This window comes from Corvus kubaryi, unplaced genomic scaffold, assembly GCF_017639235.1.
Source record: "Corvus kubaryi isolate FWS band 111438036 unplaced genomic scaffold, C.kubaryi_AGA036_p1.0 37148, whole genome shotgun sequence".
In the NCBI taxonomy this organism is placed as follows: Eukaryota; Metazoa; Chordata; class Aves; order Passeriformes; family Corvidae; genus Corvus; species Corvus kubaryi.
This window is the reverse complement of record NW_024581038.1, coordinates 755,564-770,727: the sequence shown is the minus strand read 5'-3', so window position 1 is coordinate 770,727 and position 15,164 is coordinate 755,564. Positions and strand designations below refer to the sequence as shown.

Here is a 15,164-nt window from a genome sequence, read left to right as displayed (position 1 = left end):
AAACACAGAAGGGGGAATGAGCACGAAGTGCACCTACCACTGAAAGTGTTTTCTTAGATGATGTTAAGAGGAAACAAGGAGGTGCAAGTATCTCTGTTTCTGATGGGAAGACATAATTTCATGAAAAAATAACTTCCAATTCATTGCTCCCAAATAGCCTTTGAAGCCAAGAAGCTGACAAGAGTCAGCCATTTGTCAAGCTGTGGTTTCCTATAAGCTACAGGGGAGGGATTTGTGAACATTCAGCTTTCCACGTTCACTTACCCCAGTTCACCCTGCAGTGGAACATGTAGGTGTACACTCACACTGTTCTGTAATTCTCCAAGAGTCAAAAGGAGAAAATAAAGGGTTCCTTCAATTTCTTCAGAGCTTTTGAGAAGAAAGCAGCACTTGAGAAGTTGCTCAGTTAAGAAACTGAGCACTGTAACACACAAATGCAGCAGTGCCTAAGTGCGCTTCAGGCATCTACACGCTGAAAGAAAGCAGGGGAGCAAGGGTTCAGGGCACAGAGTGCTACAACCAGGACATTTTTGGACTGTTCCCAGAAAGATCACACACACAGACTCTCAATCTCAGTGGAAACAATTTCTGTCATAGAAAACACTCATAAAGTACCATGCATTTCTCACACTGTTGCATTTATTTTCTTGTCCTCCTGACTTCCCTGCTTGCCTCCTGATTAAAAGCAGACCTGCATCATCAGTTAAAGACAGGAAGAACAATTAAACGCACAGCCAACTTGTAAGAAAAACTAACATCCAAAGAACTTAAAAGATGGGGCCCTTAACAGACATTGGAGAATTCAACAAGATGCCTCGATGGCAGCTGATTTTATAGGGCTGTTGGAGACTTCACCATTACGGGGTGAAGAGATTTCAGTGAACCTTTATTAGTGAAATTCACAGACCTCACCCCAGCGGGAGGGCTCTGCTGCTGCCCTGCAGCACAAGCCAGGCACAGGGACGCTCCACGGGGACTCACTGCTGCCAGATGATTTTCAGGTTCGGGGGAAGCTCTGCGGCCGCGAGTTCATCGAACTTGGTCCCGTCCTTCACGGGGGTGCGATAGAAACCCAGCACGTCCCCGGCGCGGCGCAGCTGGTGCAGCCGCGAGTTGGGCACAGCGTGGCCCAGCTCTGCGGCCAGCTGGGCCAGCAGGCGATGCTTCAGCCTGGTCTCCCTCAAGGGAGTCTGCTGCCAGTCCTCGGGGACACACGGCCCAAAGACCTCCCTGACGTGGGACTCGAGGCAGGTCCGCAGGTTCTCGGGAGGGAGGTAGCTCCGGCTGCGCGGCAGGGGGCAGATCAGGCTGCGCTCACTCCTCTCCTCCTTCTCAGGAGCTGCTCCGTCTGCTTCCACGTCTTTCTCCTCCTTCCTGCTGGCACCGGAACAGAAACATTTTCAGCCTCTGGGCTACTCAAGACAGAGTCAGAGGCCATTTGTATTCATGGTGATTTAAATCAGACTCAGTCCAGACAGTTCACACATCCCATGGACACAGCAGGTCCATTGTCCATGAGGAACAGAAGTGCCCAGGCAGGGTTTGGCTTTCCCCAAGTGCTGCTCACCACACAGGCTGCCTCTGCAAGGCAGTCACCCACCCACTCACCTTATTTCACTGGTCTGAGTGAAAACAGCACTTTAACCCGACTAATTACTTGTTTCCTGTTACAGCTCCATGTTCTAATTTGCTGTGGATAAAAACCACAACAGAAAATAACCACTACTACAGAAGAAAATCAGTGCCCACCTGTAAAAAAACATCATCACCAGTTTTAAGTAAAAAATTTGACTTTCTCATCTGCCACAACTCAGTCAACAACGCACGCGTGGTTTCACGTAAAATGTTAGAGAGGAATTATTTTTCATTCCTGTGAAATCCCTCTTTTGCCACTCGTAATAAAAGCAGTAACAGCTCTAAAGGCTCCAACCCTACACCACTGCACCCGCCCGCCAGCAGTGCACCTCGTGGGCGCTTGCTGAACCTGTGGAGTCTCCTTCCCTAAGGGCATTCCAAAGCCGCCTGGACAAATCCTGAGGGACTTGCTCAGGGGGTGTCCGGCTAAGTGACCTCCAGAGGGCCACGGCCCGGTGAAGGCCCAGCATGCGGACAAGGCCAGAAGCCACCCCCAGCTCGTGCCCTGCGGGTACCTGCGGCCGCCCCAGAACGCCCTGAGCCCCGCCGGGCCGAGCCCCGGCAGCCGCTGCCTCGCCGCCCGCAGCGCCCGCAGTGCCGCCATGCTGGAGGCGCGCCGGGCGCCTTCCCGCGGCCACCGCGAGTGACGCATTTCCGTCGCGCCCCGCAAAGCCTCACGGGAAATGTAGTCCGCCCCTCAACCCCCCACCCGCCCTTGCCGGGAAACGCGGAATGTGTGAAAATTTCCTTCGGGAAGGATGTTCTCTGATGTTTGGCCTCTGTGTGCTTTCAGGCCTAATCGACAGGAAGGGATATTTTGTACGCGTAACAGAAAGTAGCCAACAAGCTCTAAGTGATGCCCAGGTGTTGGAAATGCAACACACTTCTTGTCAGAATGGCCTTGTTGAGGTGTAGGCCTTGACAGGCTTCCGTGGTCTGTGAGCTAGGGGAGGTTAGCAAGGCTTGGGAAAAAGGACGTAGCACTGATGGTGGACACAAAGAATGCAGATTTTATGGGCACAAGGACATTTGGCAGAACCCCCTAGACAAGGAACAAACTAATAAAGCCAACGCAGCAACCGTGCTGAATCAGCTCCAGTGGGGTAAAGGTAATTCCAGCAGGGGCAGATGACGGCCGCCCACTCAAGAAACCACTGACTGAAAAGAAGAGAAAGACTGAGCATGCAGGCTAATCACCATGAGAAGTGAGACAATCACTACCCAACAGCAGACTACTAATTATTATAAAGACTAGGTAACTTGTAGTCAATGAACATTAATTCCTTCGTTTACTATAATTTATAAATAGGGAAAAACAATCGTGATGCTGATGCTTGCTTATAAAAAAGACTGAGAGGGACTTTCTACGCAGACAGATAGTGACAGGACAAGGGGAGACAGTTTTAACCTAGAAAAGGGAAGAGTAAATATTTGAAATAAATTCTTTACTGTGAGAGCAGTGAGGCCCTGGCACACTTGCCTAGAGAAGCTCTAGATGCCCCATCCCTGGAAGTGATCAAGGCCAGGTTGTACAGGGCTTTGAGCAACCTGGTCTAGTGGAAGGTGTCCCTGCCCATGGCAGGGTGGTTGGAACTGGATGAGTTGGAAAAATATTATTTTTAAGGTCACTTCCAATGCAAACAATTCTGAGATCGATCTTAGATCAGAGTATCAGTAGGATGCTGCTCATCAGGAGCAGAGATTTCACTGAATGCAGGTACATGGAGACCCAGAGGACCACAGCTGAACCAGGAAAGAGGTGTTATTCCTGACACCAGCATCAGCCTCTGGAGTGTTTTTTGGCAAACCACTTGCTCTTCGTTCATTGTCAGGAGAGACTAAATGCAGGCCTTAATTATGCAGTGACTGGATCCACATGAAGGCTTTTGGCTATTTATTTATTGCCTCTGTGACACACTGGTTACTAAGGCAGGGGACACGGGGAGGTGGTTACAGGGCAGTGACTTTGCCTGTTTTCCCTGTATTTGTTGGCAGGAGCAGAGAGTCCCTGTGGCCAAGAGGAGCAGCCAGCAGAGAGGGATGACCTTGAAAGAACATGGGGTCCTCTGGGTCGCCTGGCCCTGGCTGTTTAGGGAGCTGCTCCAAGGTCTCGTGAGTTGATTGGTGTAGCACGTAGCCAGGCAAATATTCTTATATAACCTTGGCCTGCTGTTTTTGCCATTTATGCCTTTTTTCATGGCAGCCATCTGACTGTGCTTTAGCTAACAAAGCTCATGCCTTTAACAGGGACACAGCAACGTGCCAAAGGTCAGACTGCTGGTTCGCAACATCAGCCTCATTATACAAGCTACACAACAAGTACACTAAGATGCCTTCCTACATGGTTTTGCTAATTATTGTGTAAAATGCCACTGTAAAGTTGATTTGTAAGGGCAACCCTTTTTGCTGTGCATGTGGCTGTAGCCACATCCACTGACCCACAGCACCCCATGTCCTGGTGGCGAGGTACTGATGTGTAGCATCTCTGTAGTTATGGCCCCACAAGCCTTTGTTCTCCTAATTTGATTATTTGATGTTGGTTAGTTCACGTTTTCTCTTCCTGTTTTATGCGTTAGATGTTGACTATGTAAATATTAATAAATAGCCATATTCAATATGCTTATTCATAGGTTCTAGAAAGTTCCCCCCTACTCGACACCCCATTGGCCTCCCGTTGTAGACCCCTCCCACAAGTCACTCCCATTGGGTACCTCCTTGCTAACCCCACGCCTATCGCTGTACCTGGCTGGCTGTTACCCTTGTCCCCACCTTTCTTCCCTGAGTATAAAACCCCTTGACCCTCCGTTAAACCTGTTCTTCGTCCCTGGAGTTTTCATTTGTGATAAACGTGCTCGTGGAACCGATATGGAGAGTTTCTCCTTCTTCTTTGCCTCCGCCTGCACGCCTTTGCAGCTCAGCTTGGGATGAGCTTCCCTCGGGTGAGGAGCTCGCTCACTGACTGTGGAGGTGCAGTCGGACTGCCGGGCTTTCCCCTGCTCAGCGTGTAATGGTGATTTGTAAGGGCAGCCCTGACTCAACCTGTGCAAGCCTAACACAGTGTGTGGCAGCCTCATCTCACCGGCAATGGTTCTCCAGAGACATGAGATGTTTTGAAGGTAGCGTTGTCTGTCTGTGGCCTGTGTCCCGAGCACTGCTTGCTGTGTACATCTTCCAAGTGGTTTTTTTGTGTCTGCCAGACTTCTGTTGGTAGGATTAACCTCTCCAGCTGTGTCAGTACTGGGTTATTTCCCTTTGATATCCTCAGTGTTTCCCAAGCTCACCAGCTGTAACACTTGGTGACTTAATCTTTGCAAAGACTACTGAAAGATACTGTAAAGTTTACACAAAACAAAAAGAGTTGTGAGGGAGAGATTAGTTTTCAATTACTGTTTTATTGACCTGATTGAATATGCAGGTTTTATAATTCAGGATTATGGCTGCAAAATGGGGTAATGGGCAAAGGTAGCTACTTGAATTGCTAGGGAACTACTGAATCTGGCTGCTATTTCAGGGACTGAGTTTCAAATTGAGGGAGAGTGGGTTCATGATTCATTGGCAGCTGTTGTTTGGTGTTTGGAAAGAATTCCCTTTCCTTGCAATGTGCAAATGAAACAAGAATATCCCCTTGGTAAATTGTGGGAGTGAAGGGTGGAGAGGAAGCTAATCCATTTTATCTCCATTGTGGTGTAGGGTAAGGGAAATTTGATTTCTATGTTTTTCTTTTATTTCTGAACATCTTCCACCACGTGAGAAGAGACAGGAGGAAGGAAGGTTCCTGCACTTTCAGTAGGTGTAGCTGGCAGTGAACAGTGACTGTGTGGCAGCTGTGTCAGTCTTCCCAGACAGGACATACTGTCCCCTGCAAGCCAAACTGTTAATCTGAAAAGGGAAAAAAAAAAAAGAGGGGGAAACAATCAGCATGGAGTAAGAAAGGCAGATGTGGAAAGAACAACCAGAGGGAGTAAAGAACGACCAAGCAAGGCAGAAATAACGGAGTAACGCCCCTGGTGAACATGAAATGCCAGGAGAGGTGGGATCAAGAGGAGCCTTAGGGAGGTGACAACATGTGTCCCTTCATGGAGAGCAGCTCTTCTCTGTGCTGGGGGGAAGCCTCGTACCTGTGCCCGCTTGCGGAAGGCCTCCTGTGCAGCCTTCTTGTTCTCGGTTTTGCCCAACCACGCAGCCAGGGCAGAGGCTTGCAGGGCTCTCCCATAGGAAAAGGTCAGTTTCCAAGGCTTAGGGAGAGGGGACTGATTCATGGCATTCAGGTTGACAGAAGCCTCCTCTTCACTCTGACCTCCAGACAGGAAGCAGATCCCTGTAAGACAGAGGTTTCAAGGCTTAGAAACAGAGTGTTCCAGCTACCTCAGTCCCTCACTTTTAGGTGCCAGAGGAGCAGACATGTCAGAGGTGGGAGAGAGAGTGGGAATGAAGAGATAGGAGTGAATCAGGAATCACCAGGAACAGCAGCAGGAACGGTGCGGAGGAGAGTAGTGACAGTTGCTATGGCTATATCCTGAGGGGTGTACTTCTTGGAGCAGGAATGCCCAGCCGTCACCATGTTGGGTTTCAGCAGTGTCCCTTCCAGGTACACGTGGTGATCATTCAAAGCCTTGTAGACAGCAGCCAGAACCTTGAAAACAGGAGGAATGAATACAGACCTCTGCTCAGATCTTCACCTCAGCCTGCTGTGGAAAGACAGTTTATTCTTTGGTACTGCAGCAAGATCTAGTTGAATTTTGCTTTCTCATGAAATTTATCTCCGGGATTGCAGTTGTGGAGACCCCACTGCTTTTGAGATGACCAATAATACAATTGTTCATATTTACAGGATTTGTCCTTGCCAACTGAGGTACTGAAATGGAGGTAATTGGGTTTGGTCCTGATACCTCTTCTTGAGATTGAGAGTGCTTATATTGCCATTGAAATAAAAATCCAAACACATGGAAAATACTCTTGGATTTTCTATTAGTTTGCTATTTGCCTAGGAGCAGCTGATTTCTGTGATGCAGTTATGAAGTACATTTTTGGTCAAACTTCTTTGAGATCTGTGAGCACAAACTGCACAAAGTTTAGCTGCTGATTTGTGAGGGGGAGGACAGAGGGAGGAATCTCTTACCTTCTCTGTGACATACTGACAGCGCTGGAGATCATGGTCTCCATCAGGCAGGATTTCTGGCTCCACAATGGGCACCAAGCCATGCTAGGAAAAGAAAGACAGGGGATTCTTTAGAGCTATGGAAGTAAAACTGTTCTTGTTGTTTGCCCTGAGTTTAGTGGCATTCCTTTATGCTGCACTGCCCTTCCTCCTTGTCTTCCCCAAAACCCTCATGGGGATTCTCCTTTCGAACTACCTAGCATGTTATCACATGCTAGGGAACAGTGAGAAGGGGCAGCAGCATCTCAGGAGAGGTTGCTGGAGGGGAGGTACCTGCTGGCAGATGCTGGCATAGCGCGCCAACGTGTTGGCGTTCTCCTGGATGGCAAGCTGAGAGGGTGTTGTGCTGGTGATCTTCAGCACTGCACGCCACTTAGCAAAGTCAGCACCATCTTTTTTGTACTGGGCACAGCGTTCAGCCAGCCCATCCAGCCCTGCAGAGGGAGAACAGTGCTTCGCTGAGAGCTGCTCTTCAGCACAGAACTCTGCAAAGTCCCATGACTCCAGCCAAGGCTGCGTCTCAGGTGAGTCACCCTATGGCTTTTGCTGGGCCTTAGCTTAGGCTCCTTAGATCTCTCCTTACCTTGGATGGTGGTTTCTCCATTTGTCCCTGCTAGAGGTGCTGTGCCTTTATCCAGCTGTGGAGGTCAGAAAAACAGGAAGGGTTACAGAAAGGTGGGAATCAGTCTAATTCTTATCTTCTACCCATGTCTAGTCTGTCTTTGAAGGCTGACTGTGAGTAGAGTATGGACCTTAGCATGCTCAGGGTGCAAAGGAAGGAAATGTTAGAGCAAAGGGGAAGAAAAAGGAGTGAACTGGGTTAGGGAGGGGCAATGTGTATGTAGATGCCTGCAGGCAATGGCTCAAGAACTCTGTTAGATGTGGAAAGAACTGGATTTAGGTTACTGCATGGAGAGACTTATTTGCAGTGAATGGTGAGTAGATGGGAGTTGGTGTATGAAAAGTTCCAGCATCTAGTGCAAATGTGTGTCTAGTTAGTTGCACAAAATCAATGCAGAGAATTTTAAAACCCAGGACAAAAAGGGGGGGGGGGGGAGGGGGGGAAGGGAGAGGAGGGTGGGGGAGGGGAGATGGGGGAGGGAGGGAGGGGGGGGGAGCGTTCTTTAGGAGAGAGTGCAGCCCCAAACATCCCAATCATCATTTTCTCTGGAAATTGTGTTTGGATTATGGTGCCAGCCAGGCACATACACACATACAGATACCCACCTTAATTCCCACCACAATGCCTTTTTCCTTGATGAGTGCTGGGAATGGCTTTCCATTGCTATCTTTCTGATAGAGGGTCTCATGGAAGAGGATCACGCCCCCAATACTCTGGTTGATGGAAGTGTCCGAAGAGAAGAGGATCTCTCTAAAAGCTCGGCGGTTCTCCTCCGTGTTCTCCACATTGATCCTCTGCAGCCTGTTCCCCATGGTACCTAGTGAGGTAGACAAGGGCCAGACAAAGGTTTCTAGGCTTGGCTGGCCTCCTGGTCCCAGTAAGTAGCAATGAACTGGGGCTTCAGTTCAGAACTTCCCTTCTCAACCCATAGTTTGTAAGCTTTTGTTTTTATAGCTGCAGCCCTGCCTGGCTGAATTGTTTCTGCTCAGACAAGAGTTTCTAAGTGTTTTTCATCTACTCCACTGATTTCAAATATGAAGCAAAACTGAAAGGAAAAAACATCTTGGGTACTGCTAACTGATTGATGTCCAGAACTCACCGACTGATTCATCTGCAGCTAGGATCCCCTTTCCTGAAGCCACAATCCGCTGAGCAGTGTCTGAAAGAGCTTTCTTCTGCTCTGGAGACAGTGCTGGGAACTGGTGGGTCATGTTGACTTATCTGTGGGAGAGAATCACTGTTACAAGCTGGGGGAGACTGTGAACCAATGACACGATGCGTTCCCAGCGCAGGGCTCTTGGTGCTTGTGTGGTCCATGTTATCATAGGTATATGACCAGAAATCCATTAGAATTCTTCTAGGCTTGGTGTGGGTGGAAAAACTAGAGAGAAATGAAGGACACACGTCCTGCCACATCCGTCTAGAACCAAAGTGGGAAAGACTCTTCAATTTACCTGGATTTGCTCACAAAATAAGGAAGGTTAGTCTGTCATAAAAACATGCACCAAGTAACAAGTATGCAAATTGCTGACTCTGCAGACTTTTTGGTTCCCATCAGTTGAATGCCAGTTATTCCACTGCTTATCTTTACACATTTCCTAGCACTGCCCTTTTCTATTTCCGGCCTGTGTTGGCAGTATTTGCTGCTGTGTCTGGTTGACTTTCCATCACCAGCCTTTTGCCTTGGTTTGTAATTCTCCTCCCTATGGCTGCCTTCAGAACTGTAATGCATTGCTTCCTCTGCAGAAGACCTGGGCTCTTAGAAGAATTCACCCCTCATTTCTACCTTTTCAGCTGTGGCAGAGGCTTACCAGCTGTAAATATCCAGCGCCTGAAATCTGGGTTCTGTCTTGATATGACAAAATTCTTGGTCTTACTAAAGTTTTGGTTATATGGCATTAAATTACAGTTTCTCTGATCATCTGAATAGTGCAAGTTACTTTCTTGAGTGTATAAGCCTGTTAGTCTGAAACAGAAAAACTCTCTTCCTTCAGTTTATCATATGGAATAGTTAAAGCAACACCTGTATTTTCATCAGTGGGTGGTAAATCCAGAAGGTGATTAATTAAAACAACATAAAAGATCTCAAATATCATGTTCCCCTCCAAAAGGCCAGGCCTCTGTATAGTGTTTGCATTTTCTATCCCCACACGCTGCCTGAGAGAGGAGTGAGAACATGCCACTTCCCATTTCATCAGAGATGGCCAGAAAATATTTTGCCCCATATAAATATGTAGGCAGCCAAGTCCAACTTCTTATTTCCCTGCACACAGATGCTGTGTTGCCAGGGAATCCTTGTCTTATCCTCTCTGCTGAAGGGCATAATGGGGAGAAACAACAAAGAGTCTGTCTGTTACTCATGATAGGGTACAGAGTTCTGTATAGCATGTCAAAGGGTGCCAAGATTTTCTGGCAGCGGTGCCATCAGAGTATGGTAACAGAGTATGGTAACAGCTATACCTGATTCATAGCTGAAGGTACTTTGGTACTGGTAATGTTATCCTGCAAGATTCAAATGGCATTGTCTGCCAGTACAGATCAGTCAGATGCAGTGTCCAGATGTCTGCTTTACCTCTTTGTGAGCTGAGGCTGGAATTTTTCACATGCAGCTTACCACAGTGAGTCATTTTAGGTCTAGAGGGAAGTTGAAGGAGTGCAGGATGAAGATTGTGTGAAATTAGGGGGAGTTCCCTGCTTTTCAAAGGACTGAAATACCTTCTTGCTGTGGTCCTGGTGAAACAGGCTTACCTTTCTCTGTATGCCAGGCTGTGGTCAGAACTCTGGGAACCATCATTCTACTGTGGTGATCACAGCTCCATCACGCTCAGCTCTTGGCGTTTTCAGATCACCCAGAAGAATTTGAAAATCTGTGCTTTATGCTGCTTAATAGCTACTTAAGTTCAACTACAACTTTCCTTATCCCTCACCTGCTTTCTGTGTTGGATATGTCTTAGAAAGAGGAAATTGGCTTGTTATTATGATTATTGTAATAATAGTTTGGTGATGAGCACCTCAGTTAAAACCACACTACTGTTAAGTAAGTGGTTATGCAAAACTATAAGGAATCGCTCCAGTAGTTCAGAGTCTCTGTGGACAAGACTGGAAAATTGTGCTCTGGCAAGAATGTGATCTTTCCAAGGTCAAAGCTAATGAATTGCTGAATCAGGGGTGGGTTTTTAGAGCTGCAGTTTGGAGCTGTGTTACAGCACCAGGAGGTGTATCCAGGTAACTTTGAATCCAGCTGGCTGGAATGCAAGATCACTGGTCGCTGCAGTTGTGTTATGATGGGTACACTTTCTTTCCAGCAATGCAACAAACAATGAGACTAATGTCTCTCTATCTCACTTGTTCCCAGTGTTTGCCTAAAGATAACAAGGAGACACTTATCACTCAAAACCAGCCTGCAAGGCAAATTTTCAAAATACAGAAATACGAGTATTTTCAAAATATGAAATACAGTGAATAATGCTGTTCCAAGTGAGTACTCAGAGAGACTGAAACAACAAAGTGTAGTTTCAGAGTGATGAATTGGAAGACAGCAAATTATCTCATTGAGTGTGAAGAAGCAGGTGGAGGTTTGCCCAAAGTCTCCTCAGAATGATCTTTAAGGCCATAGTGAGTGGTTCCCAGCTACCCGGCTGAGCTACAGGGACGAATAAAAGGCACAGTGTTTCTAGCTGAAATGGTGAAGAAATGAGGGCAAAAGAACAACTGTAAACCTTATAATAGCTTAAAGGTGCAGAATGTTCTAGTACCCTTGATTCAGGATTTTCTTTTTCTGTGATACTTTCATGTGAATCATAATCTCTGGGAATCTTCATGTCTGCCTTCAGAAAGGGTGTCTCTGCTGTAAGGTCCTGCTCTGAGCAGGGGAGCAGGCAGAAGAGGAGTGGAGAAGCCTTACACTTCAGTAACATTTCACACAGCTGCCTTGTAAAGAGTAAGCTCCCAGCACATCCACAGAAGTGTTAATGCCCCTTCTTAAAGAGCTGGATATATCACCTCACAGCTCCTGAGAAAAAGGCTGCCACAGCTGCACAGCTCATTTCATTCTTCCAAGAACAAAGCCTATTTGTCTTACTCTGATTTATCTGTTTAATTTGACAACTTTTCCAGGAAGAAAAAAAGTTCTAATGATCTATGATCTCAGTAACTGGGAGTTGTCCCACCATGAAGATTTTTCAAGAAACTTCATTTTTATTTACCCATTTTAGGCTGTGGGCTAAGTGTCATAAGCTCAAGTGATTTCACATTGATTTTACATTGTATGAATACAATGCATTCCCTCTATAGTATCTGCTTATATATTTTTTTTAAGTAGAATTAAAAAAGCCTTCAAAAGAATGAAACTGCACAACCCCCCCAGCTTTGTAGCTACCTAGAGTGCTTGTCAGGCTTCAACAGCTCCTTAAGCACACAAATTTCTTTGTTCAGCCCCCGGCCTGTGGCCAGCAGGAGGTGGGGGTGTGGGGACAGCACAGTTGTAAAAGTAAATACTGTAATGCTGAAATCTCGTGTTTTTCTCAGCTGCCATAGAAGAAGAAGGGCTGAGGGGAAATGCGTGATTGCAGCACAAGCACTGCATCCTGTTAATATTAATAGTGAGAACCAAAGAGCAGAGTCAAGATGAATAGGAGAAGGAACACTGTTACATTTCGCTTCCAATCATCTTAGAAACTTTAATACATCTGTGGCATCTTTTCTTTCCAAGCACCCCAAGCGACTGGCATCTTCTAATCTTACTTTAAATCTCACCTGAGTCCTGGCTTGCAGGTGGGAAAAGACTGGATCAGAATCTCTAAGTTTTTCTCTTGGGTCTCCTCACTGCCTTCTTTTATAAAATTGATTCCAGAAGTACAGGACCAAAGTTTTAAATAACAGTTTGTATCACACACATGTAGCTTTTTCCTTTTCAATTACTAGTAAACACAGCCCTTTAGCACCATCTCTGACAGTTGACAATACAAACTCTGAACACAAGAGATTCTGCTTCCAAAGAACAGGGTTTGAAGAAGAAGCAGCTGAACATACAAACAGATAAATACAGTTGGTAGGGACAATGAAAAGTATTCAAAAATTTAGTCTACTGCATGTACACTGTTGGCCTGATTGAATTTACTTCTCTTTTGTGCTTGTATGCTTAGAAGAGGTAGACAATGAGTTAGGCACCTTGTATTCTCACTGCAGTTGATATCTGTGGTTACTGGCCTCACTTCTCTGTGGAGCTCCGTTAAAAAGCTGTTTCTAAATAAGTCTGGTTCCTTGGGCGTGGTGAAAACAGATGGGTATGAATGGCTGGGCAAGCCTGGCCCTGTCGTGCTGACAGAGCACATTCTTATCTAGTTGGCAGAAGACACACAGCTGGCAGGACTATTTCATATGCCTGATTGATGGGCAGCCATCCAGAGGAGCCTAGATGTGGGGGTGGGAAGAGGCCAACAGGAGCACCATGCAGTCCAGCCAAGACAAATGCCCAGACATCGTGTGGGGTGCAGAGCCCTGGCAGCCATTCCCCCAGGACTGCTGGGATGAGGGAACAGGTCTTTGGGGGTGGCTGAAGGCCCTGTCAGGCAGCAAGCTGAATAGGGGCCCAGCAGCAAGGGCTCAAGAACTTGTGTGAGCAGGGGTCTGGCCAGGAGAGCCAGGGGAGGACAGGGGTGATCCCCCTTGGCTCAGCAGTCTGTAGGTAACATCTGGGTTCTGCATCCAGTGTTAGGCCCCTGCAGTACAGGAAAAACACTGACAGACTGTATTAGTTCAACAGATGCTACCAAGAAGGTCAGTGGCTGCAGCACTTGCTCTGTGAGGAGAAGCCTGCAGGGCTGGGTCTAGTTCAGCCTCAAGCAGCGATGGCTTCAGGAGCACCTCTCAGCAGCCCTCAGTACCTACAGAGTGTGATCAAAGAGGCAGAGCTGGGCTCTTCACAGAGGCTGTGATGGGACAGTGAGAGACAACAGGCACAAGCTGAAACTAAGAAGATTCAGACTGAATATGAAGAAATTTTTTTCACTGCTAGGACAGCCAAGCAATGTAGCAGATTGACAAAAAAGGCTGCAGTGTCTCCATCCTTGGAGGTTGCCAAGACCCACGTGAATAAAGCCCTGAGCACCTTGGTCTGACCTCGTGTCTAAGCCTGCTTTGGGCAGGGGGTGGTTGGACTGCAGACCTCCTCTGTCCCTTTCAGCCTGAATTACCCTGTGACTCTCTGTGAGTACCTGCTTCAGGGAGTCAAGGTGGAAGTGGTGACTCCACTAGCTATGAAGGAGCCTTCAGGAAAGAACAGGATGTTTCTCCCATCATTGTACCAAGATGAAGGTTTTGAGTTAGTAAAATGTTTTCATTTCTGTGTTCTAAAAAGTCTCAACAGTATGGGACAAAAATAGATGCTCAGACTTCTGTCACCTAGGAAAAGGGACAGATGTTTTTGATTGGCATACTAATGTCACCACCTCCATAGGTCCTTTGGGACATATATGAAGGTAAATTGCTTGGTTTTTTTTGCTCTCTGAGTTGTTTTACCATCTTCCTGTTCTGTCTAGAGACCTTGATTCAACACCCTGTCCCAGGTGGAGCTGCAGATCTGAAGTTCCCTGTCCTGATTCCCATGTTAGCCTCAGAGCTATACTCAAGCCATGAGCAAATGTATCCCTATTTCATTTCCCTAGCAACTATGCAAGGAGGTTATGTGTTCAGAGACCTGTGCTCTGCAGTCAGTGCAGAGCACTCAGAATGGCTAGATGTGGCTGAGGTGGCAAGAAGATGGTTGCTTGGAAGCAAGTGTTAATAGGGAGAAGCTACTTCTCTTTCAGGGCTAGACTTTTCTCAGGGAAGGTGAATAATTGCTGTTAAAACTTGCATGAGAATTCAAGTCTTGTATTGCCACCAGGGTAGGTTAGGGGAAGCAGTGATGAGAGTCTCAGGTGGGCTAAATAGTTTTGGGTAAGCACATGGGATAGTTGAGAAAGTGATGGAGGATCACAGACTCAGTGAGGATTTGAGCTGGTTGAGCAATTTTGTATTCTGGCTGTTCACAGCTTGAAAGGTTACAGCCTAATGCAAGAGTTTTGTTTTCCTGCACTGCAGACCTTGCACCCCCCTGCCAAAGAATCTTATCCGCACCACTGCACTAATGCTTCAGAAGAAGCTGCCCGACAAACACAGGTAATTGCGCTGCTGTCAGCACTGATGTGTGTCAGGACCAGCTGCCTTCTCCAGTCATGCTCTGTTCTCCTTGCAAAACAGAAATTAGTGTACACCACAAGCAAAAACAAACACAAAACAAAGTGACAGAAAGCAATGCGGGTATGTTATTGTTCTGGTCCCCTTAGACGAAGGATCCACTCACTCACTCCAGGAGTTCCAAGTGACTAAGCTAAGTTAGAAAGCCAGTGTTAGCAGCAAATGGATCACTTTGGAAGACCACTGCAGAATGGCTGAATGCTTATTTCTCACAAGCTGTTCCTGAAACAAAAAAATTAAAACCAAAAACAACTTCCCAAGCCCACTGTAGATAAACATACCAGGTCTCAGTGGCTGATATATATACCAGCTTTACAGTTTAGAAATTAAATTATTATGCTTACTTGTTTGTGGGCAGTGGCTCTGCTGCTACAAGCTTCTGGTGAGATGTTTGCAGGCAAAGAGACCGGGTCCTTCTAATCACTAACTTTTATAAAATTCTTGGTGGGGCTTTTTTTTTTTCCCCTCCCCCTTCACTCCTTCATTGTCCCTCCTCCTCCGCAAGCTGTC

The 15,164-nt window shown here is 46.8% G+C and overlaps 2 protein-coding genes across 3 annotated transcripts; both read right to left on the bottom strand.

The window, feature by feature from the left end:
• Positions 1-619: 619 nt before the first annotated feature.
• Positions 620-2,301, bottom strand: MRPL50 (mitochondrial ribosomal protein L50). Of its 2 annotated transcripts, none has more exons than XM_042021486.1 (2): positions 2,151-2,301; positions 620-1,377 (listed from the first exon to the last, which is right to left on the bottom strand). In XM_042021486.1, the coding sequence occupies exons 1-2, from the start codon at positions 2,285-2,287 to the stop codon at positions 978-980; spliced, it is 537 nt and encodes a 178-aa protein (XP_041877420.1). In that variant the 5' UTR covers positions 2,288-2,301; the 3' UTR covers positions 620-977. The 2 variants fall into 2 exon arrangements, with proteins under 2 accessions (XP_041877420.1, XP_041877421.1); XM_042021487.1 differs by having other exon boundaries at positions 620-1,374.
• Positions 2,302-5,007: 2,706 nt separating this feature from the next.
• On the bottom strand, positions 5,008-15,119 carry ALDOB (aldolase, fructose-bisphosphate B). The gene is made up of 9 exons (XM_042021483.1): positions 14,999-15,119; positions 8,515-8,636; positions 8,021-8,232; positions 7,377-7,431; positions 7,067-7,227; positions 6,755-6,838; positions 6,094-6,268; positions 5,754-5,953; positions 5,008-5,514 (listed from the first exon to the last, which is right to left on the bottom strand). Exons 2-9 carry the CDS (start codon positions 8,624-8,626, stop codon positions 5,419-5,421), a joined length of 1,095 nt encoding a protein of 364 aa, XP_041877417.1. The 5' UTR covers positions 8,627-8,636; positions 14,999-15,119; the 3' UTR covers positions 5,008-5,418.
• Between the last annotated feature and the right edge of the window lie 45 nt (positions 15,120-15,164).